At 42.1% G+C, this 23,479-nt stretch overlaps 1 protein-coding gene across 2 annotated transcripts in view; it reads right to left on the bottom strand.

The window, feature by feature from the left end:
• The window catches only part of LOC104147794 (LIF receptor subunit alpha), a 51,257-nt gene that overhangs the window by 8,809 nt on the left and 18,969 nt on the right, over positions 1-23,479 (bottom strand). For both annotated transcript variants that reach the window (XM_068925180.1, XM_068925181.1), the window contains 13 exons: positions 19,553-19,707; positions 18,725-18,845; positions 16,567-16,718; positions 14,138-14,301; positions 12,575-12,749; positions 11,964-12,233; positions 9,792-9,921; positions 7,788-7,951; positions 6,357-6,502; positions 3,842-4,007; positions 3,619-3,689; positions 2,980-3,193; positions 504-683 (listed from right to left, as the gene is read on the bottom strand). In XM_068925180.1, the coding sequence (XP_068781281.1) occupies positions 504-683; positions 2,980-3,193; positions 3,619-3,689; positions 3,842-4,007; positions 6,357-6,502; positions 7,788-7,951; positions 9,792-9,921; positions 11,964-12,233; positions 12,575-12,749; positions 14,138-14,301; positions 16,567-16,718; positions 18,725-18,845; positions 19,553-19,634 (2,035 nt within the window). In that variant the 5' untranslated portion in view covers positions 19,635-19,707. The remainder of the gene's footprint in view (positions 1-503; positions 684-2,979; positions 3,194-3,618; positions 3,690-3,841; positions 4,008-6,356; positions 6,503-7,787; positions 7,952-9,791; positions 9,922-11,963; positions 12,234-12,574; positions 12,750-14,137; positions 14,302-16,566; positions 16,719-18,724; positions 18,846-19,552; positions 19,708-23,479) is intronic.

Here is a 23,479-nt window from a genome sequence, read left to right as displayed (position 1 = left end):
CCACCAGCATCTAGAGACCTGGAAAGTGCCCTGTTCCAGGAAACTTCAGTTGCTGACAGCAAGCCAACACATGGAGGTTACACTTAAAAATATCTGCCTCATGTAAAAACAACAGACAGAGGTCTCCCCTCTGTCCTGAGCAGCACAGTTTTTGTTCAGAATCTGCATAAAATTCAAAACCCTAGAATAACCATTATCCATTAGGAAGTTTTAGGAAGTTTAGGGCTGAACTAGGAAGTTTTCAGGTGCAGCTAAAAAAGGTAATTTGAAAATAGTTAATAAAATAGGATGGTAACAGTTAAACCAAGACTGAATATTTGGATTTGGCAGAGCAGCATAGGAAATTAAAATGAATACAACAGCAAGAAGAGGTTCATTTATACACACAAGCATACAGCAACACAACAACCTTTGATCTGTAGTAGATTGGTAATGTTCTCCCTCCACTTGCTGTTCAACCTCTGAATCAGAAAGACTCATAAAAACTCTTACTTCTGACTTACCAGATTTTATCACTGCATCTGTTGTATTTGAAGGAAATTTCTGCCAGTCCACACTACAGGGCTGAGACCCAGATGAATGACACCATTTTACTATGTAGCCACAGGTCACGTTGGGGTAAGAATTCCAAGAAATATAAATTCCGTTCCCCAGTGCAACGGCCCGCTCTGTTTTGACATTGTCTGCAACAAAAATGACGCAAAAACCCATCAGAGAGCAGACACTTATCTGTAGTCCAAGCGAAAAGAAAGCCTTCCAGCCACAGCACACAGGCTTTACAAACTGCAGTCATTTCTAAGAACGAGGAGCGCGCTCCTGGTGCTGTGAAATTCGGAGCGGTGCTTTCAGCTGCGCTCTCTGAAGTGCTGGAAATCAGACGAAGCCTGCAGCAAATCCTACAGCCAGTCTTGAGTAGGATGACGAGAAGTGCTGCAGCTCGGGACTGGCTAAGAAAGTACATTTTCAAGGTAAGCATTTACAGCAGATGTCAGGTTCAAATCTGACTTGACATCAATTTGGCAGGAGCCTCCAGCTACAAATTCCTCATTCTGTCTAAGAGTTTGCTTTGTGTTCCTTTTAAAGTGTCTCTCGTACAACCACAGGCAACAATTTTTCACTGAGACTCAACGGCAGAAGGTAAGTCCCTGGCAAACTCTGCGGAGACTCCAGAATATCAAGGGTAAAAAAAGATCCTCTGCTTTGCCTTCAGTACATTTATTTTGTTTCTGGTTATTAGAGATTTAGCTGCCCTTGAACTCATGAGATTGGGGAATGACACTTCCCTCTATGGCCGTCTGTCAGGAGGGGTCCTGCAGAGCTCAGGGATGTTTTCCAAAGGCCACGACAGATCTTCAGAAACAATCTCGGGGTTTCAGTTTTTCTTTTTTCAATGTTCTTATTTATGCTCCCCTATTGAATCAATTATTTCCTGTTGTCAAAGCCCTGACCCATGGGAGGCCGAAGGGAAAGGACGATTTTTAAGAAGCAGTGTTGTGAAAACTTTACTCTCACAGACATGCTGTGAATGTTGAAGGACTGCATAATTCTAAACATTTTTAATAGATACTGAAGTGTTTAATCCTTTTCTAGTTTGCTCATGGCAAGAAAGACACACATGCTTAAACAAATACAAGTCAAACTCCAGAAGTACTTCAATACTTTTCCCCATTTCTATGATGCTGGAAGAGAATTAAGCTGCTTTAGTTTTCCTATTTACATGAAAGGCTTTCTAGGGACTGTGGGCACATACTCTCTAAAAATGCTTAAGTACACCACACTAAATATTATTCCCTGAGCCATAAGACAGGAGATTCACCCGGGGCAGTAATGAGCCCTGTTCTGCTCATTTGGGGGTATTTATAGCTGTAGTAGTAGAAATAACTATCTACAGTACTACCTACTGTAGCAGCGGAGCCTGTAACAGCCAGATTATATGCCCTTGACTCTCTGCAGAGCACTTTTCAGAGACAGTGACAGATGAATTAAGGCAGTGTATCCTCTGTTTTCAGTTTTCACGAAACCTCATCAGATATCCAGCTTCAGAGCCACTGCTTTCTTAAGGACATTAGAAGCACTTACGGACTGTATACAGGAAGTAGCCAGAAGAAATGTTTGGGAAGAAATGTCATCCAGTTCAGTGAATGAGTCACATTTCATGACTCCAGTCAGTGACTCAGATAATTCCTATACCAACTTGGTAGCAAATCTTCTACAAGTTGGGTAATGCCACGGGAACCTCAGACTTCTGAGCTCTTTCCAAGTGAAAGCTGCAAATGAGTTGCAAAGCTGTCGTCCGTCCCACACCAATACCTGTGTTAGAGAGACCTCCACCACTCCCAGAATCTAGTTCTCTTTTTGCTCAAAAAAGAGCTATAAAAGCATCTTCATGAAAATCACTATCTGTCTCAGCTACATCACTTCACAGAAGCCCACAGCAAAAGCGGCAGTGTTTTAATTGGGAAGCTGAAGTCCACTTTCTTTTCAAACCCCGGCTTCTAGCACAAGGAGGCAAATGCTTTTCCAGCTAGCCCAAACAGTATTCTCCCGTAGAGCTCAGAATCAATGAACTGACAATTCCCCCCTTAACAAGGCACACAACATGCCCCTACAACCTTTTTCCGATTCTCTTTAGCATGTACCACATTTCAGTGTCGCAACAAGAACACAGAGGAACAAACTGAGCTCCCCAAACATCAGAGATCTGTGCCAATAACTTAGCATCACCCTTGTTATTCCTGGGAAGTCTCCAAAAAGGTGCAACATAGCTGCAGACACTGCACACTATCACCCATGGAGAGCACAATTACTTGGTGAGACACTGCACCAAAAGCAAAGCAGCATGTGTATTAGACTTCAGTGGGATAAAACCCTGCACACCAAAGCAAACAAAGCATGCGTCATCTTGTTTTTCAATAAATAAGCCTGCCCAGATATTCCCCAGGCTGGGACAGCGCTTAGACCGCTGCTGTGAGCACTCACCGCTCGGAAGTTCCACGCTCGTTATCTTCGAAGGAGGAGACGAGCCTGCGTGATTTTTGGCTACAACGCTAATTACACAATCGTTTTTTCCGAGTTTTATCTCAGTACTGTTTGAAGGTTCGGTGACTTCTTTATACTCCAGTGGTGTATCTAGCAGGTAGCATGACACTTCATGAGACACTATTTTTCCATTGGCTTCAGAAACGGACAATGGCTATGAAGTAGTCAAAGAATGCATTAAAAACAAGATGGAAAAAACAGAGGAAGACATAGGATTATATGAATCTAACGCACAGGACCACCAGGCAAAAAAGACAAGCTACTCAAGTGTGATTTTGGGAATTAACGTGCAAGTTCCTAAGATTTTATTTTTTACCCGGGACGTGTTAAAAACTTAATTCTTCACGTGAAATTCTTCTCAAATCAAAGTTTTCAATAATACTTCTTTTTAAATAGAAAAATTCTGTAATATTCTCATTTGCGGAAAATTATTTGTCTTAAGGTATGATTCTAAAAAGAGTTAAGAAAAGTTATCTGATTTACTGACGATAAACTCCACACATTCATAAATGCATAAGAATATTATTTTCATAAGAGTTACTTTATGTAATGCTTTAAAACTCTAAGTTTCCTATCTACCTTCCAAAAGATTTTTAGGCTTCTTCCAGAAGGACTTCTCTCTCTCCAGACATCTGGTCCTCTTGCAGGAGCTAAGAAAAAAGAGAATTTTTTTTTCCTCCGAGTTGTACAAGAGACAATTTAATATCTATCAATCAGAAAGACAGCCTTCCTTCCTGTAACATTTAAAATATATGGCTTCACAAGTTCAGCATTTTGTCATCAAAGAACTAAAAATACTTACGAGCTTCCAACGTTGTGTGTTCCTCTACCCTACTCCAATCACTCCATTTCCAGAAGTGGTCAGCAGCTGAACAGCGCACCCTGAACTGGTATTTGGTATACGGGTGCAATGCGTTCAGCTGAGCTGTGTAAGTCGAGAATTTTCCACCGGGCATGGAGACGTTGTGCTGTTAAAAATTTATAAAATTTGACATGATTTTTTTTGTTGTTCCTAGATTATGCTGAAAATCAACACCTGAAAACAAGGTGATATTCTTCCTAAGACATGTGCACAGAAGCACACTGAAGACGGTCCGTCTGAGCAAGATACTTATCATACTCTTCGTAGTAGTCCTATTTCTTTCAAAAGACAGTATGTAAGTCTTACCCAAGTGATCTCTGTTCACGTCTATTTTACAGCACTAGTCACTCTTGCTATTCTTAAAATGGTGCAAGTCTAGGGAGTATTTCAGTTTCATGATTACTTACAGAAACTCTAAGCCTGGGAATATTTTCTACTGTATCTAATTATAACACGCGTGCATCACAGCTGCCAAGAATGGGACTCTAAGCAACTTTAAGTTGTAACTAATTGTGCATTTCTGAAGCCAAATAACAACTTGAAAAATATCAAAAAGAGCCAACAATCTCTCACATGGATGGAAAAGTTTCTGAAAACCTCTTCAAGATGCCATGTAAAAACCCATAACAATTTCACAGCTACTTTTTTATTACAGAGAACTCTTAGAGGTTTTTTATTAAGCAACCAGAGTCAATATAATGCTGCCAAAACTTTTATAAAGTTGTATGCTATGTTTCAAAAGCATCTGTAACAGAGGCCTCTGATACAGGTGCAGCAAAGGGAACTGCTGTGGCAGCGTAAGACCTTACCATCTCCCACCAGCCCAAACTACTGAAACAGTAGCAGAGCTCACAAGCAAATACGTGCCCCAAGCTTCATCCAGTGCGACTCAGGCTAGACCAAACCGTGCAAACCCACATTTGCTGGTAATTTAAGCTAACTGAGCTGGGAGCAGGTGCCACAGTGGCGTTCGCTCCCACTGCTGACTGCTCCAGGAGCAGTAACTGCTAGGAGCAGACAAATGCAAACTGTGGATGATAATATCTCAAACTACCACACCAAAATCCAACACAGCTCATCTGTCAGAGCTGTTATTTACATCTCAAAGTCAGTTCAGTTCCTTCTCCTGGTAATTCTCAAGATAGCTATGATTTTCTTTGCAGTTCCTAATCTCTGGGTACTACTTAACACATTTGATTACAGAGTAAATATAAGAGCTTACATACTCACAGTATGTAAGTGCTCTCACGGTATTTAAAAAAAACATTCTGCATAGAGTGTGCATTAACTACAGCCCTATTATTTTAGGGATAATGTATATAACGATCATATGCAGCCTCAGCTGCATCACTTCTGTGGCTTGACTGACTGACTGATTATTCAAGGCTTTCCCTGGTAGGCAACTAACTATACGTGACTAACAGAATACTTGCTAAAATCAAACTGAGAAACAAGCTTTCTAAAAAGCAACCTCTAAGGTCAATGTATTCAGGTTACAAATTCCGGCTACGTTCTGTGCACTGAGACTGGATACTTCAGCGTGAGCCTGCCTGAGCTGGTCAGAGATTTACCATCTGAACGGGCAAAGAGAGTCTGGGGGCAGACCTCAGGCCAACCATACCTGCACAATTTCGCCATCGGGCTTCCCCAGCGAAACGGATCACCCACACGCTAAGTTAGGCAATAAGGAAGAAGAGGATATATTTCCACCACCTACACTCAGCATCTGATGCTGGTGTTTAAAATAGTATCCTAAGCTCCTTTGACAGTCAGCAGAGTAAATACGCAGCTCCAGTCAGAGACGCAGAGCACTAAAGCAACCAGAAGCCCGAATGCTGGAAATCTGAACTCTACCCAGAAATACCACCTTCTCTCCAGATGCAGAAGTCTCCATCGGGATTGCCTACTCACATGCCCAATGGGAGAATCCTTCCCTACCCTGTCTCCACGCTGCTGACGCACGAGCAGGTTTAGCAACGCTGTACTACAGCCACATGCATGTCAACTGCTGACAGCAAGCAGCTGAAATGTTCCCTGAGAGGGGGGAAAAAAAGAAAATCAACTACAGATTGCAAGAGGCAATGAGAAACTACTGTGGAAGTCCGCAGAGCAGCAGCACATCATGGGAACTAGCATGTGCTGGTGCAGCTTGCATCATGAAGGACAAAGCACAAGAACTACTACCTAAAGGGTCAGTATAAAACACTATGCACCTTCTCAATGCTCCAAATAATATGGTTGCTAAACTGACTTTCCTCTAAATTGTTTACAACCAACCAAACAAAATAAAGCAGGAAACAATAGATTACAACTCTTCTTGATTTTAGTAGATGGACTTCTAGCCATCACCGCATTAACCTTTCAATAAGACAATCAGACTGAAGCCATGAAAGGAATGTCAAGTGAAAAAGATCAACATTTGAGCACAACAAATTCCAATAAAAGCAACACTTACCAGTTTTTGTTCAGCGTGACCACTGCTAATTTCAATTTGACACAGAAGCCGGATCTCAATAAAGCTGCCGTTTATGTACCAACGCAGACGGACACTTGTAGAACTGTTCCCAGAAGCAGTTAACTTTTCTGGAGTTTTTGGATGAACTTAAAAATTAAAGGAAAAAACCTTCAGTTCTAAGACAAAAATTTTAGCTCAGAAAAATTTAATTTTAAAAGATCCAAGAGAATGAGAAAAATAAATAAATTATCTGATTAGCAACTAGGACAGCTGGTGCTATGAAGGCACCTGCAAGCTGTTTCATTCCTGATGCACTTTTCAGTTATCAAACACAAACAGATTTGCTCAAGGCTGAGTGTCCCTGGCAAAACAGCATGTATGATAACAAGCTGGCAACTCACAAAAACACTTCACTTCCAACTGATTTTATAAAAAAGGTGCAATTACCTGGAACACAGGGGCACCTAATCATAGGTACCAGAGAAGAAAAACTCAACTGCTGGAATTGGCCCAGTTATCTTTAAGGGAATGTGTACTCTATGTTGGCAATTAACTGTACAGTGAGGGAAACGAAGGAAAGGAATCAAATAGGAAACAGCAGTCAAACCTACCAACTGTAAAATAGCCCAGTTTATGATTAACAGAAACAAATTATGCTTCTCTAGGGCCTGTCAATTGACCCTGACAGTTCTAATCTCACTTGTAATTAGGAAATGGGCAAAAAATGCAATTTCTGGAAGAAAAAAATCAGTTTTTCCGGGAGAATGACTGAGTACTGTAAGCTTTAGGAATGCCTGAATCCGCGGCTATGTTTGTCTGCGGAGGCTGACACAACAGGGCAGGGGAAGACGGGAACGTGCACCAGAAAGGTGCCTGTCTTCTCCCTTTCCTCATTTATATTGGGGGCCTAATAAAAGATATTACTTCCTTCAACAAACCGTGGCAGCAGAGGATCATGGCTACAACAGTACTGCTATTACCTTTTAGTGCCACTTTTTTAGGCTCCAAATCCCGCAAAAGTAAGCCTGTAAGATCTTGCCCTAAAAGCAGGCACTGAAATATGGGGCCACCCACAGTTCATAAAGTTACACCTAAATTTTAATGATTGATACTTACTAGAATATGAAGTGATACGTAAACAGCAGTTGGCTAATTATTAGATCACAGGAGCATTTATCCACACAGCACTGTATCCAATGTGGTAGCATGGCTACGGAGAGAACTAGCATCTCCGTGCAGACCTATGTTTAACCACAAGTCATGTCCTCAGCTTTCTTTTCTTTTTAAGTTTAAATTACTGAACAACACCAAAAATTGTTGACAAGAGAGCAAAATAATAGTAAGTATAGCATGTCACAGATCTTCTGAGTTCAAACAAATGGTTCACATGCAGTAAATGTATCTTTTGCCTTTGTAATTCTTAAGTCTTACCTCTCTGAGTTAAATCAACCAAAAGCGAGGACTCTGTTTGCCCGATAGGATTGGAGACGCCTAGTGTGAAACTGTACGTTTTTTGATCAGCCAGCACCGGAAAGCCACAGACACGCTCTCTGCTCATTTCATTTACTTCACACGAAACGTTTTTACCAGATATCCTATGAAGTAAAGCAGGGGGGGAACACCTTAATTTTTGAATAAGACAATTTCTAGCAACAGTCAACAGTCTAGATTGAAAACACAGTAAAGAATGATGGGTTCACTGACGCATGGCTTACAGAATGATTTGATTGCAGAGGCATATCTAACACCATAACGCAGGTTAAAGTGGCATCAGTCATGACTTGCCCTGTTCTCACGTCAAACTCTCCTCTTCCACTATCATAACATTTCCATCCTCTCACTTCTCAAAAGCCTGGAAAACAGGTATGTCCTGTAAAACCACCTCACAAGTCACAACTAAGACTGATTTAAAGAAGTATCTTTGCTCAGATCAGCATACATTTGCATGTAAAGTACGTCACTAACCGCTTTCTGAACTAAGGAGATGGGCCATACGTAACATCTTTCCATCAGTCCTGTCAAACCTAAGCTATGGTTTGTCACCTGGGATACTTCCACTAGTCCCAGCCGTTCCCAAATCAAAAGCAGGAAAGGTGGTCTGATAATAGCCAAGACCAGAGTTACATATTTAAAGGTAAAATACAAAGCGTTTGTGTGTGTGTATGTACAGATATGTGTATATATAGGGGTGTGTGTGTGTGTGTGTGTGCGTGCACACACATGTACATAAAAGTTGCTTTAATTACAATCTACATACACCTCTCATTCAGTAGCAAGGATTTAATTTCCTCCTTTGGGCATTCGTCCTATATTCTAGCTGAGCTCTCCATTTCAAAAGCTCAGTGTGGCCAGAAAGTAAGGATGAGAATATTCTCTCTGAAATGCATCACATGCATCTCTGAACTATATTTGAACTATATCCTTACATTTATGATATGAAAATAGGCAGCCAGTGACTGGAGCTCCTTTCCTTTGAACACCTGCTCTTTTCCCCCCACCTCTTTGCACCCTAACAAATGACTTTTAGCAATAGCCTCCTGGCCAAGATGCATGACCATAACTTCATCTTCATTCACTCTGACTTGCTCTAAAGGCCACCGTTAAACTCCATTTTCCCTTGTGTGACTCAGGCCTCCTGGCTCTCTTCTTTGATTGTTCCTTTGGCAGTACGGGGAAGCTCCTCACCACAGGAATTTTGTTCACTCCTCAGCAACTTCTAATCACTACCACCAAAGAATACCATTTACAAGTCCAATTCCAAAATGATGATTCTCCACTTTTAAGACTGTACATGGCCTAGCATATAATATAAACCAGTGGGACACCAGCTTTCATTTCATTCTGCAGATGGTGCCAGTGTTATTTGTGGCTTTCAGTATTTTCCAGGTAACACATACTTTGATCGCTCTACACTACACCATTCTTCATGCTGAGAGAGGGGGGAAATTTGAGTAGGCTTATTTCCAATGGCACCTGGGAAATGCTCCGTGCTCTGTCTTACAATGGTTTCTCAGTGAGTTTCTGTCATGCAGAGGCTCAGTAAATGTCTGACAGATGATCTGACATAGGTTGCATACAAAAAAAAAAAAAGTAAATAAACGACTCCCCCCATCTCCCAGTATTCTCACATTGGTCTTATCCACCTGTTGGCAGGAATCTGACACACAAAGTCCTTTATTTTGTCATGCGTCTGGACCGGCATAAGTTTTTGGGAAAAAACATCCTCAATTCTCATTGCAACACTGCAAAACTAGACTGGAGTTCTCTGACTTTGTTTTTGGACTTTAGTTCAATCCACAAAATTCTGAAGAACATTTTAGGCTCTAAAAACTGAGACTATCTCATTTAAATGAGAGGTAGGCATGGAGCAGTAAAGTCAGAGGCAGCAAGGGATATATTAAAGTTCTATCTTTTTACAACGCTTAACTGTTTTACCTTTCAAATAAACTGTACTTTGTTCGTCGTTTTCCATATAGTCCACTGGGTCTGCCTGGTTTCCAGGTACATTTTATTATCAGAAAGTTGGATGTTTCACAGATGAGGTTTTGGGGAGTATCAGGGGCATCTGTAGTATAAAAGGAAACCAGATCAGTCAGCCAGTGTTCCCCCGTCCTGTGCATCACCATTACCACTTAAAGAGTTTTTCTGCTGGGTCTAGATTGTGCCCCTCACAAGTACATGGTAGAAGTTACTCTCCAACCATATAAATAATACGCTTCAGATTAAACACACGGATAATTATTACCAGCCCAAGTGACTAACACTTGATTCTAGGCTTCTAAGTGGGTGGAGAATCTGGTAAAACACATGCAACTATGTTCTTCACAAGCTCCAGGCGCTGACCTGGAAGTGTTTTACTAAAACTCTGCCAAGACGTTTCCAAAATTCTGAGCGTCAGTTTAGCCGCTGAGCAATTTAGGAGTGCTGCTGGCTGCGCGTCACGTTTTGTTACGTGGCAGCCCCACCACTGCTTCGAATTCTCTAAGCAAGTCACGTCAAGAAGTTCCCTTAAGCACGAATTCCACCCTGTATTTGAAACTTGAAGCAAGCCCTGAATAGCTCATCCTCTTCACCTCTGCTTTGCATACGCCCCTCTTTCCTTTTCTTTTAAAGCTTGTCCTTCCATCCCAGACTACAGCACTGCTGACATCCACTGACCGCCTTCCTGGACAAGACGGGCAGTGCTCCCAGCAGAGACAGGGTAACCACGCTGATGTGAGGCTGTTTGCAGCCCTTCTTTCAAGACTCATACACTCTCCCCCAAAAAGGTGGCATAATAAAATCAAGTACCTGCACTAGAGAAGGGACACTAACACAAGAGACAACAGTAGCTGGCTTTGTTCAAATTACGAGCAACTGGCCAAAAAGGAGAACGCTTATTTTGCCAGACCTAGGCTACCTAAGGTGGTGTGTATACACATTTGGGGAACAGCAGACAGATGAATCAAATGTTTCATCAACAAGAGCATCCTGACCAGACCTCTCCCTTCCCACTAACTAGGTACCACAAGGAAAACAGTGGCAGAGAATAGACTTTACCACATCCCAAATCTTCTAAAACTGCTGTATGGGAAAACCCTGTGTATGCTTCTTTGTCCTCTCTGAGATTGTCACAACTTTCATTTATGAACCACTGACTTACATGGAGAGTTTTCCAACCAAAGCGCACAAACAATGTGAAAACAGCACCTCAATGAGAATCCAAAAAAAGCTGGATTCCTTTTTGCATTTGCTATCACACATTTAACATCCAAAGTCAGTGACATTAGTGGAATTAGGAACACACTTTCAAAATAAGTGCAGTCTCTTTTCTCCTTTCCCTCATCCCTCCAAGGACCGTTAGGTTCAAAGGTGGGTATTCATAATGGGAAACTGCTATTCTAATGGGCAGCTATTGGAATAAGGCAATTCCCTCAAGCACTCACTGCGGGGGAAAACGCACAAAACTCTGAAGTGACCAATTATGGGAAAGAAGAACCAGATACTTTCAACAGTTTGTTTTAAGAGGTAACTATATCTGGAAGACATTTCTGAGGCTTGCAAGGTTACACAGAAATATACACAGTGATTTAGTATCTTAAATATTTTAAAGAAAATATTAAAAGAATGTTTAGAAGATTTTCCAGGAAAGATTAATTGTCAACTGGGTTCCTTTGACTGATTGGTAAATGAATGTTTTCACCCATAATTCTTGCTCTTACTCTTGCCTTTTCAAGGACTAAACTGGAATGGATATAAACACAAACTGATGGAAAATGAGGACAAATATTTAAATACAATAAACTAGTAAGTATTCTGGACCATAAAGCAGTGCCTTAGGAAGAGAGATCAAGGAGAGTAGCACTGGGCCAGGCTGTAAGAGAATCTCACAGCTGCTTCCACAGGTACCTCTCTGTCCTTCCAACCCCAGCATCTTCTCCGAGTGCTGGAGCTCGCAGAGTGAAATCAGTCAGACGCGTAAAGGAACACCACTAAAATCCTCGTTCATCCTCAGAAATCAAAGGCCAGGAAAAAAGAGCCACAACAGCACCTGTTTCCTAGCGGAACCGCAAGAGTCTCAAAACCATTTTGATTTTTCCTAAGGTTAGTAAATGTAAGTATACTTACATCCTACAAACAAGACAGTTCCATCCATCTCTTCTGGGTATAGTGTACACACTACATTTGTCCCACTAGTATCTGAAGCACTGGCATTTAGCACCCTGATTGCACTGCTCCGACTGCTCAGACGTATCAGTGGGTATATTTCTGATCCGTAAGTCATCTGTTGTATCTGTTGTCCTTCTTCATGGACACAACAAATTGTTACATCTGAACCTACTGCCACCACAGTGTCCTGAGGAAAAACCCCGCTCCCATTGGGCTCGGTATCTTTTCCTAGCAAAGAAGGAAGAGCAGAAAACAAATAAAAAGAAAACCTATTAACAGTTTGCTTTTATAATTCCAATATATGTAATAAATATGGTGTTCGCTTCTATAATTGCATCCGTGTAACAAACACAGTGCTGATCAGCTAAAACATGACTCAGGAGCGCTTCTGTGCATACAAATCTATAGTTACTAGGTTTCATTAACCTGTGATTGCATGTTATTCTTATTTCTCTAATCAGAACACCCTGAACGCAACAGGCCATCACTGCCTACCACTCTTCCTCCTACTTCAGGCTGCTTTTCATGAAGCAGTCAAAGTCCAAATGGCGGTAAGGGAACAGACATACCAGGGACCTTTTCTACTGGGCTCCAGTCACTCCAGTCCTTGTGGCCAGCAAAATCCGTAACATTAATGTAACAGCGAATCTTCACATAATGCGATGTACACTCCAAAGGCATGTCCGATGTCCAGTTCCAAGAAAGAAGGATGTTTTCATGCGTCAATTTTGAATGGTAAGTTACCTGCAAAGTTTCCCCAAATAACAAAGAGAGAGCTTATAAACAGTTGCTAAGAAACATACAGAATCTTGCAAGTGTCAACAGGTTGGCAAATTACGTGAGGTAAATCATAAAACCCAACAGATGGGCAGACTATCCCATCTAACACTTTCAGGAAGACTATCAGCCAGAAATATCAGAGGGCGGACATCTGAGGGAGGGCAGGCATCCTGGAAAACCTTTCAAAAGGTATATATTGCATCCCAGTGCCCAGGGCATCTCCCATGCAGTGATGTGCTCCAACATTTCCAAAATGCAGTTCTTGTAACTTTTAGTTCCAGGCCACACATTTTATTTTTTCTCCATTCCCAAAACTTATAGAACAAAGTTACAAATGGGCTTGGGCAAACTGAGGTTGCCATTCTCAAAATACTGGTTTAATTCATGATATTGCATGGTGCCCCCAGAATATCAAGTGATGTATATATCCTGTCTAATGACCTGCTGCAAAACATAATCTATAGGCAAATAGCTTCTTTCATACAATGTAAGGTTAAGGAATCTAGTAGTTTACTGCTGAAAAAACCAGTGAATTATTCTAAAAAACAATTCTGGGGTAACTTGAATGAGTAATTATTTTTATTTCAAAAAGATAAATAAAACCTGAATACTCAATGGCATAACCAGGGACAGAAAGAAAGATTCACTTCATATGAAAAAATTATGCCTTCCATATGTAATATTCAGAAGCATATCCTTCCATATGTAATATTCAGAAGCATATTAATTTTTGATACTCATCGCCACTCCTACGAACATGTGAGATGCTGCATGAATAAGAGCAATGACAGACTTTTTCCTACAAAGTTTTTAAAACCCCAGCATTGAGGCACACCAAGAAGGATATTCTTCAAAAATGCAGCACGGAGCGGAGAGAAAAATATAAATTTGTTCCCCTGTTTTGAGTTGATTACTTGGTATGCTCAAACAAACACAGAGCTTGTGAATGCTGAACATGCTGCAGTCATGTTTTCTGGATTTTTTTAGGGGGGAACATAAGGGCAATCGCACAGGAAAACAAGCTGAATCCACCAAGTCTAGAGAGACTCTTGGAGAAATGACGCAGAATTAATGGTGCAGTATATCTGCCAAATTCATAAGCAAGTTCTAAATAAAAGAACTGTAACAGTTAAAAAAAACTGCTGGGGCTGTGAACAAATACTGACAGTGCAACATCCACTGTCCTCCCAAAACTTCAAAACTTAACAGTAAGTTACCTACCAGCATCAGACACAGAATCTGCAAAGTTCAACAATTTGCATTATTGTGAGCTTTCTTTCAATGACCCCTCAAAATATTAGGGTGGGGGGGAAACGTATATATACTTTTCGTAAAGAAAGAAAAGGACTTACTCGTGTTACTTTTTCCATTGTTTCTTTACGGAGTATCTCAATCTGCCAAAAAGCATCCAGTCCATATGGGAAGACTGACCCATTATCGCTCCACTTCAGATTTAACGTGGAAGTCGAAAAGTCAGGAGTTAAACTGAGAATGTGCGGAGTGAGCGGAACAAACGCTTGAAAAAGAGAGGGGAAAAAAAGCCCATATTCTAGTCATTAGTCAGCAATACCAGCCATACAGGTGTTTAACAGCCACATCTCTCTGCTCTGAACTGGCTGGTAGCCATACAAACATGGAGGTCAACCTCTGTAATTAGAATAAGATGGGCTCTGTCATTACTTGAACGGGAAGGTTCCTAGGAAAGCACAGGTGCTGATGAGTCACCAGGTAGCATTTTCTTCTAACATTTCAGCATGCAGGCAGACGTGTGAGTAACTGATCACGAATATGCCTCTTCATAATGCATGGCAAGGAAAACATCGTATTACCTTTCACAACCTTCATTCAATGCCACAGGGATAAAAGAAACACTTTAAGTGCACATGGGAATACAATTAGGGAGGAGAAAGTAAAAGCCGTCAAAGGAAGAAGAGCGTTTTGGACACCATCAGGAAAGCGTGAAGGAGGAAGGAAGAGCCACAACAAAAACAGGAGTATGGAGAAAGGAGAGCAAAAGCACATGGTGGAAGAAGCTCACATGAGGCTCTGAAGAGGAAGATGAGGAACATGATTTTAAGCTACCAGAAACATGAAAGGCACGACAAAATGATGGAGTCAGTACAGGGAGACTATCTAAATAGAAGGGCCTCTTCTATGAATGGGTGGTAGTGAAGCAAGAGGCTCTGAACCCTGCAAAGGTTATGACAGTTCAAGTAGATCCGGGTTGCTGCAGGATAAATCCTGTTTTTTCAGTGTGTGATTTACCCAGCTGGGGTACTAGCCAGGGGGAAGCTCTGAGAGCCTTCAAAGTGTTGAGCACAGTCAGCAAGCTACCTGGGATAACCTGTGAGGAACCCACAGGCCCATCCTGCCTGGAGTCAGCAAAACACCTGGTATGAACCCCACACATTTTTGAGCTGTGCTTTGTTAAAGTTTCTTCTCAACTAAGAACAGGTCAGAAAACTGAGCTGTGGATAAGAACAGCAACTGAAAATGGAAGAGTTTGGATTTTGAATAAATGGGCAAAGTGAAAAAAAAGGCTAAATTATGAGTAAGTGTGGCAGATGGTACCAATGTCATCTTTAGCATAAAGCTGATGAACTTGCATAATCAGTAGAGTTGCCACTAGAAACTAAGAAGAACCAGAGAAGTTGAAACTGAAGAAAAATAAGTTATCAACTAGTCCAAGTTTTGTTTTAAGTTCTGCTTCTGCGGGGGATGCTCAGAGGCAGCTAGTGATGGGAAATCTGACCGAAAGGGAAAGGGGAGGTGGGAATCCACAGCATAATGCCAACAGCTAAAGCTATTGAAGCAGATTCAGTTTGCAGGAATGGGGGGGTGGGGGAGACTGTTATAGTAAAAAAAAAAAAAAACTGTAAAGAGGGAGAACGTGGAAGAGCACACAGCTGACGTAACCCGGGGCAGTGAGCACGTGGGCAGACATACTTACTGAGTGGGATAAGGGGATCTCCTTCTGAACAGAGAAGACAAAACTCAAGAGAAACTTCCTTAGAGCCAAATCAAGGCACAGCGCTATTAATGTGGTAGAAAGAGATATAGTGTGGAACACAGCTACCTCAGCCTAGAGATACTTCCCTGCTTTCCTCCATCTTTGGGAGGAAGGAAGCAGGGAAAAATCCATCTAATTTAGCTATAACTGCAGTATGAAGAGTTGCCTACCTCCCAAGCATTTGCTCAGTTTCATAAATGTTTGAACAAAAGGGGCAATTTGGGTGTACACTAAGACAATAAAGTCCCATTAGGTGTGACACATGATATAACTGCCCTTAAAATGTTACAAAGCAGTAGGAATAAGCTACTTCATTCTCTAGGGTTTCAGCATTTAAGAAAGGTACATTGCCACTACAAATTTTATTCCACTTCTCCCAAAGCTAGTATGAGCACTTTATGCCCCACGTAGTATGCCACGATTCAAATACGTAGATAGTAACTTGTTTGCAAACTCTTCCTAATTTTCAGCAAGGAAAACAATGGCAAAGAATAGTTAGGGGCATGCAATGGTGTTGAATTTTGTTTTCTTCCTTACATTTTGCCCTCCATTTTTCTGCTATGATTTACGGGTAGAGAGGTTTTCTTTTCCCTGAAGGGGGAGAAAAACAACCTCCTACTGCATATGGCTAGATGATTAGGGATTCTGCACATCAGCATTTTACATACAGGAACACTGCCAAAGAAAACTGCAAGCACATACGCTTCTGGGTCATGTTTAATCAGTGATAGGATAAAGGCCTCACGTATACACATAAAACTTGATACTTACAGATGTCTGTCTTGTGAATTGTAAATTTTTTGGTGGCAAAAGCAGTTCCATGAACGTTGTTTGTCGTTATTGTCACGGTGGCGGAGCTCTCTGAGACTGGAATCTCTACTCTTTTCTCCCTAGTTTTAATACACACTGGAGGGGGGAGGTCACTGAAAAGAGAGGGAGGATTAAGCAGGTATTCCAGCTTAATAGGAAGATAAGACATTCCCAAGACACTAGTATAACACAAATTCTCTGTAACGTAACAAAGAAAGCTCCGTTTCAAGCCTGAGAAAGATTAAGAACGCATGAGCTTTGGTTAACATTCGATTAACAAGCATTCCCTCTTCCTTCAAGTCACTTTTATCACAGTGGTAGACTCTGCACTAGTTGTATAATGTAGCTACATAGCTCATAAGAGAACACCTCAAAGTGAAAAAGCATGACTTTGTAAGCAAAAGACACATTTCTGAACCTGGCAGTCACCATGAATCAGTATTTCAAAATAAGCAAAAACCAACAAAACAACACCCAGCAGTATCCTTCCCTTCTTCTCCTCCCTGACTTCTTCTCCCTCCTTCTCTTTTCAGAGTCATGGAATATGGATGCAACCAGTGGGTTCACACATCTGTCTCCCCATCACAGAATAAACCTTCTAGCTCCCTTCTGCTGCTCAGCTAGTAGAAAAAGACCAGGGGGGTAGAAGGGAGAACCGTTTGCACGGTGCTCAGCGCAATGCGATCTGGTCTTTGTCTGGAGGTTGTAGACACATATAGACAAAAATAATGGACAGGTCAAGCCCCTTTGCTCATAATCATTGAAATGTAACTAGAAAGGAAAATTCTTTGGAAAAATCCAGATCTTCCTCTTGGGGGAATGAGGGGAGGAAGCAAAGGAAAGAGAACAATGCCAGACTTCCTGTGGAGGGACTATTACTCATTTAAGAACTGGAACATGATCCTGGAACTCCTATCTGTTGAAGTCAAGAGCTTGGGCTGAACTTTAAGGATTCATGCAAAAGACTCTGCACTAGTAAAGGCCAGTGAAACTTGAGCGCTCAAATGGGCTACTCCTCCTCTGTTACTGAGATGCCATTAGAGGATGACCAGGCAAAAGAAAGCCAAAACCTCTTTCCCTAACGGATGTCCAAGCTAAGCTAAGCCTGCCTCAGCTTCTAAATTTCTGAGATCCAAGCCTGTTCCGCTTTGGTAAAGAGGAATAGCAACAGTTACCTGGTTATTCTTGTTTAGAGGGCAGAACGTTACAAACTCTGCACTCCAAAACTCTGCCTACACTGTCACATACACATATTTTTTGTATAGCAGTGATAGCTGGTAACACAGGAGGAATAACTACACACATAAAATTAAGTATGTAGGTGGAAGAAGTGCAGCCAAGCCCTGGGACCCCAAGGACAAGTCTGAGCTGCCTGAGGATTTACAGGAAGAAAGACAGTACAAATATCTGGACTGGGGGCAGGATCAAGATGCAAAAACTTCCTAGCACATGACAAGTATTTGGCAGACCCACAGCATGGGGATTGCACATGTCGTTCTCGTTAGTGAAAAGCATACTGAAGATTTAAGCTTTTTTAATGTTTCTTGAAATTTTTCATCTCTCATGTATTTTGGAAAGGCTATTCCAAATGTGGACTCACTTTCATGTTTCCTCTCATATAATGATCTCCAGACAGCTTAAAATTTATAAAGGTTATAAGACAACCACCAAGAGATTTTTTATGTTTTTCCACATGTGAATCTTGACACTTATGTCATGTATTCTACCGCTTTGGCCCATAGCACCAGGATTTGCTTCCTCCAACTATCATTTCCTTTTGGACTGAACCAACCACTGGTATGAAGATGTCCCTTATGAAAACTCTGAGCAAGGGCTAGGCAGACACACAGAGAACTCTAAAGAAATGAGAGCATCTTCCAGCCCTTTGAAGAGAGCAAGCAGGAGATTTTGGCAGGAGAATTGTTAGCATGAAACAATGCTTTGCCAGAAGACTCGCCATTGCCTGAATTAACAGTGCCTGGAGAGAGCACCACCCAAGGATAACTGACTGGGAGATGCTGGGAAACAATATCATCACAAATTCCATGGGCAAGGACTGAGGAACGGTTACACTTTCTTCACAGTTTTACGGTTTTCAGTTAGGTATACATGGACTTACCTGGTGGCATAACAAAAATCAGTTTGTCCATATCTTCCTTTGGAAGAGACATCCCAAGTACAGACCATTTTGTGTAAATTGTGCATTATACATTTCAAATTCTGTGGTTCCCCTGGAGAACCTGAAATGAGATAAGAACTATATAGTCACAAACTGCAGGTCAAAACGGACCAACTGTAAAACAAGTGTTTTACATATCAAAAGCCATTCTTTTTACATTTTTACTGCATGTATTTTTAGCAACTATCTTAAAAACTGGTGAATGATTTGTGTGCCTGATCAGAGAAAGGCAGAGACTGCCAGAAGTACCCCACAATTGGATTTCTATTTGTGTGCATAAACACAGGCAGCTATTTCTTTCCACGCTACTCATTCCTGGCCTTCCTTAATAAGCAGGCTTTGGGCCAATGGCAAAACTGCAAGCCTTGATGATAAACTTAATGGGCTTTTTGCTCTCCTCTACTGTCCCACACCAAGGGCAATTAACGATAGGAGGGCAATTAATGATAACACGTGGAACTGTCGCATATGCTGACATATGCGGCAAGAACATCTCAATGCAAACAGCTACACCGACCGCACACGCAGACGACTAGAGTCATGCTTTGGAGAATTTAACACCTGACTTTGCACTGATTTACAAGATGCCACTGCATGCTGGAAAGCAGAGATCAGGCTTAGTAGTACCTCTACACCTAGGATGGTGGGGGACCACAGAGGTGACAATCTTTGGACACGCATATATTAGGAATGCACCACAGCTAAATGGCATGGGCAGAGAGGCTACAAAGAGACATTAATTAGCGTATTATATCAAAATACACTCACCTATCTCTTGACTACATATTAAGCTTGTTAAACATAAAATAGCTAGTGCTAAAACACAGCGAAGGCTTGAATTCTTCCACATTCTTCTACCGTTTGTTTTCAGAATGACAACTTCAAGCAGGAATAAACATCATCTTCCGACAAGCTGGTCAATTCTAAAATAAAAATAAAAATAACCTTTGAAATCCCAGAGCTGGTCCTTCACAAACACCATTTTTTGTTCTATCTCCTTTTTTTCCTTAATACTTCCCTCAGGCCCAGTAACTCCTTTAGTTTCTTTGGCAAGCAAACATCTTTCATTGTCCCAACCACTCCTCGATGCATACTTTTTCAGTGAGGAATTTCAAAGATAACTTCAAGAATCACATATCTGTAAAATTCAACTCTACACAGACCTCCTTCAGGGCTATTTGAGGCCGGAACAGAACAGACATGGCAAGGTATTCTTCTAGAACAGGTCACAGAATCCAGAATGGCTGAGGTTGGAAGGGACCTCTGGAGATCATCTAGTCCAACCCCCCCTGCTCAAGCAGGGTCCTCTAGAGCACATCGCCCAGGATCGCATCCAGGCGGGTTTTGAATATCTCCAGCGAAGGAGACTCCACTACCTCTCTGGGCAACCTCTTCCAGTGCTCCGTCACCCTCCCAGGAAACAAGTTTGCCCTCATGGTCAGATGGAACTTCCTGTGGTTCAGCTTGTGCCCGTTGCCTCTTGTCCTGTCGCTGGGCACCATGGAGAAGAGACTGGCCTCATCCTCTTGACACCCTCCCTTCAGATACTTGTACACAGTGATCAGATCCCCCCTCAGTCTTCTCTTCTCCAGGCTCAACAGGCCCAGCTCTCGCAGTCTTTCTTCATAGGAGACATGCTCCAGTCCCCTCATCATCTTTGTAGCCCTCTGCTGGACTCCCTCCAACAGTGCCATGTCTCTCTTGTCCTGGGGAGCCGCCCAGAATTGGACACAGTACTCCAGGTGAGGCCTCCCAAAAGGGCTGAGGAGAGGGGCAGGATCACCTCCCTCCACCTGCTGGCAACACTCTGCCTAACGCACCCCAGGATACCATTGGCCTTCTTGGCCACAGGGCACATTGCTGGCTCATGGTCACCTTGTTGTCCACCAGTACTCCCAGCTCCTTCTCGGCAGAGCTACTTTCCAGGAGGTCAGCTCCCAGCCTGTACTGCTGCATGGCGTTATTCCTCCCCAGGTGCAGGACCTTGCACTTGCCTTTGTTGAATTTCAGGAGGTTCCTCTCCGCCCACCTCTCCAGCTTGTCCGGGTCCCTCTGAATGGCAGCACAGTCTTCTGGTGTGTCAGCCTTTCCCCCCAGTTTAGTATCATCAGCAAACTTGCTGAGGGTGCACTCTATCCCTTCCTCCAGGTCATTGAGGAATACATTGAACAAGACTGGACCCAGGACTGACCCCTGGGGGACAACACTAGCCACAGGCCTCCAACTTGACTCTGCGCCATTCACCACAACCCTCTGAGCTCGGCCATCCAGCCAGTTCTCAAGCCACCTCACTGTCCACTCATCCAGCCCACACTTCCTGAGTTTCCCTAGGAGGATGTGATGGGAGACAGTGTCAAAAGCCTTGCTGCAGGCCAGCGAGACAACATCCACTGCTCTTCGCCCATCTACCCAGGCAGTCATTCCATCAGAGAAGGCTATCAGGTTGGTCAAGCATGATTTCCCTTTGTGAATCCATGCTGACTACTCCTGATCACCTTCTTGTCCTCCAGATGCTTAGTGATGACCTCCAGGATGAGCTGTTCCACCATCTTCCCAGGGATGGAGGTGAGGCTGACAGGCTTGTAGTTTCCTGGGTCTCTCCAACTTAGATGAAAAGTCACATTCACAAAGTGTCCTAGGCACCATGAATGCAAATGTCTCTAGCTTTGGACCATGCTTTAAGGGGACAGGAGAGTGTGCCTGTTTCTCTTTCCCCTCTCCTCACTCTGCATATTGTTGCTTCTCGAAATTCTGAGAAGCCTGAGACACTGCAGAACTAGACCTGGTCACCCAAGACATTCAACCCAACGTTAAATCACAATTTCTGGAGGAAAAAAGGCCAGAAACCGAAAGTCATTTCTCAAACTCTGGATTTTTTAGCTGTAAATATTGACGTTAAGGTAAAAATCATCTAGAATATTAGCTACAGAAGAGGTTAATGTTTCCTTTGAAGATTAGTGGGTTGCATGTCTTCCAAAGTGAAGTTCCACTGCTCAGCAGGATCTAGGGAACACACTGAGTTCCACTCGCACATTAGCCAACATCAGGCTTTGTTGTCAAAAAGAAAGCTGCACAAAAGCTTACCTTAAAGCTCAGCCAATCGCTGATGTGTTGCTTCCCAACTACCTGAAAGGCTTGAAGGTTTGAGCACCCTCCCAGAGACCATAAGCCTCATGTAGCAAGGGGCACTATTACAGTGACAAACAGCGGAAGCAGACTTGTTCACCTAAGAACATAACAGTCTCTCTTACAGAGCAGCTCTCTCAAACTCACGTTTTGTCCAGGCTACCTCTTTTAAAAGAAGTCTCAAGTGGGAAGGCTCCTCACCTTGCCTTAGAAGCCTCTTCCAAAGCTAGATATACATCACTGTCAGAAAAAAAAAAGAGACTTTTTCTAAAAGCCTCCCTAATTTTAAGGATGCCTTCCTTGAATAAAGTGCTCTGCATCACTAGGAGGATGCTCCCTCATCCCTACAGTTCAACTTTGCCTTATTTTCTTAGCTTTTAAAACGTCTTCCTGATCACATTGCTGGGAATGCCCCAAATATGCTTCTGTCCCTCACCAATTTGTCAGCACTGTGCTAGGACAAATGTATTGGCACTACCTGAATAATTCAGAGCTGTTTACAGAAGAGCTGCTTCTCTCTTTCTCTTGTTCTGCAATACTAAGATTGAGGAAAAGGCCCAGGCAACACAGGAACTGAGAGAGATGCTAAGGTAAAGGTCGATGTTACAACTGGAGGAAAGAGAGAGACACTTAACAAAACAGACTAAAAAACAGAGTGAATAGCCTTAGTAATTACTTTATGCTTCATCATGTTTCCAGGCCACCCGAAAAACTCATTAAAATGTATACTAATTAATTTAAGCCATACTACCCCAGACACATCAAGACCTTCTTTTTATACATTCCTAAGCTGTAATATCCATGTCCTGTAACTTGTTAAAGATCAAGTGTCAAGACTGACAAGTCCACGTTCAGGTAAAGATGGGTCAAAAACCCGCCAGCATTTAAAATGTAATAATCTCAACACCAAAAAACGCCACTGCATTTTGGTGTCTCTCAGGGACTTCGTACCATATTTGTTCAAGTGACTAATGAAGATCTTTCACATTAGATCCAGGTTTAAACTTTGCCTAGAAGCCTCTAACTTCATCAAGAATGTGAAGCACACTCAGATATACATGAACAAAATGACTGATTTCCACTTGATACATACATGTAAATTACAACTGTTTGTGAGCACTTCAGTTCTTCAAAGTACTTCAGCACTTCAAAGCCCACTTCTGGTTTGCAGAAAAGCCCATAACCAGAACCTTAAGTTTCACATCAAAATTAGCTGACAGTTAACAGAAGCCAAGGAAAGAATAAAAGAAAGGTCAAGCACTGATACCACTTAAAGCAAAGAAAACTATACATTGTGAAATTAATTAAATCCCAAATCTCTCACTTTCTAAATACATATCTGTACAGGATTGTGCAAAACCTGTTTGATTATGCAAAAGGCCAGGTTTCTGAGGCAGATTTGGCAACTGCTTGTGTGTGTGTGTGTGTGTGTTTCAAGAAAACTTCTACTTCTGCATATACAACACAGGGTTTCCTGAGTAGTCCCCCTAGCATGGAAGTTTTAAGAGTGACATTGTAACAGTGGATTACAAGAAAATAGAGTCAAACTAAATTCTCCTAAATCATCTG

This window comes from Struthio camelus, chromosome W (genome assembly GCF_040807025.1).
Source record: "Struthio camelus isolate bStrCam1 chromosome W, bStrCam1.hap1, whole genome shotgun sequence".
Classification (NCBI taxonomy): Eukaryota; Metazoa; Chordata; class Aves; order Struthioniformes; family Struthionidae; genus Struthio; species Struthio camelus.
This window is presented reverse-complemented; position numbering and strand designations above follow the sequence as displayed.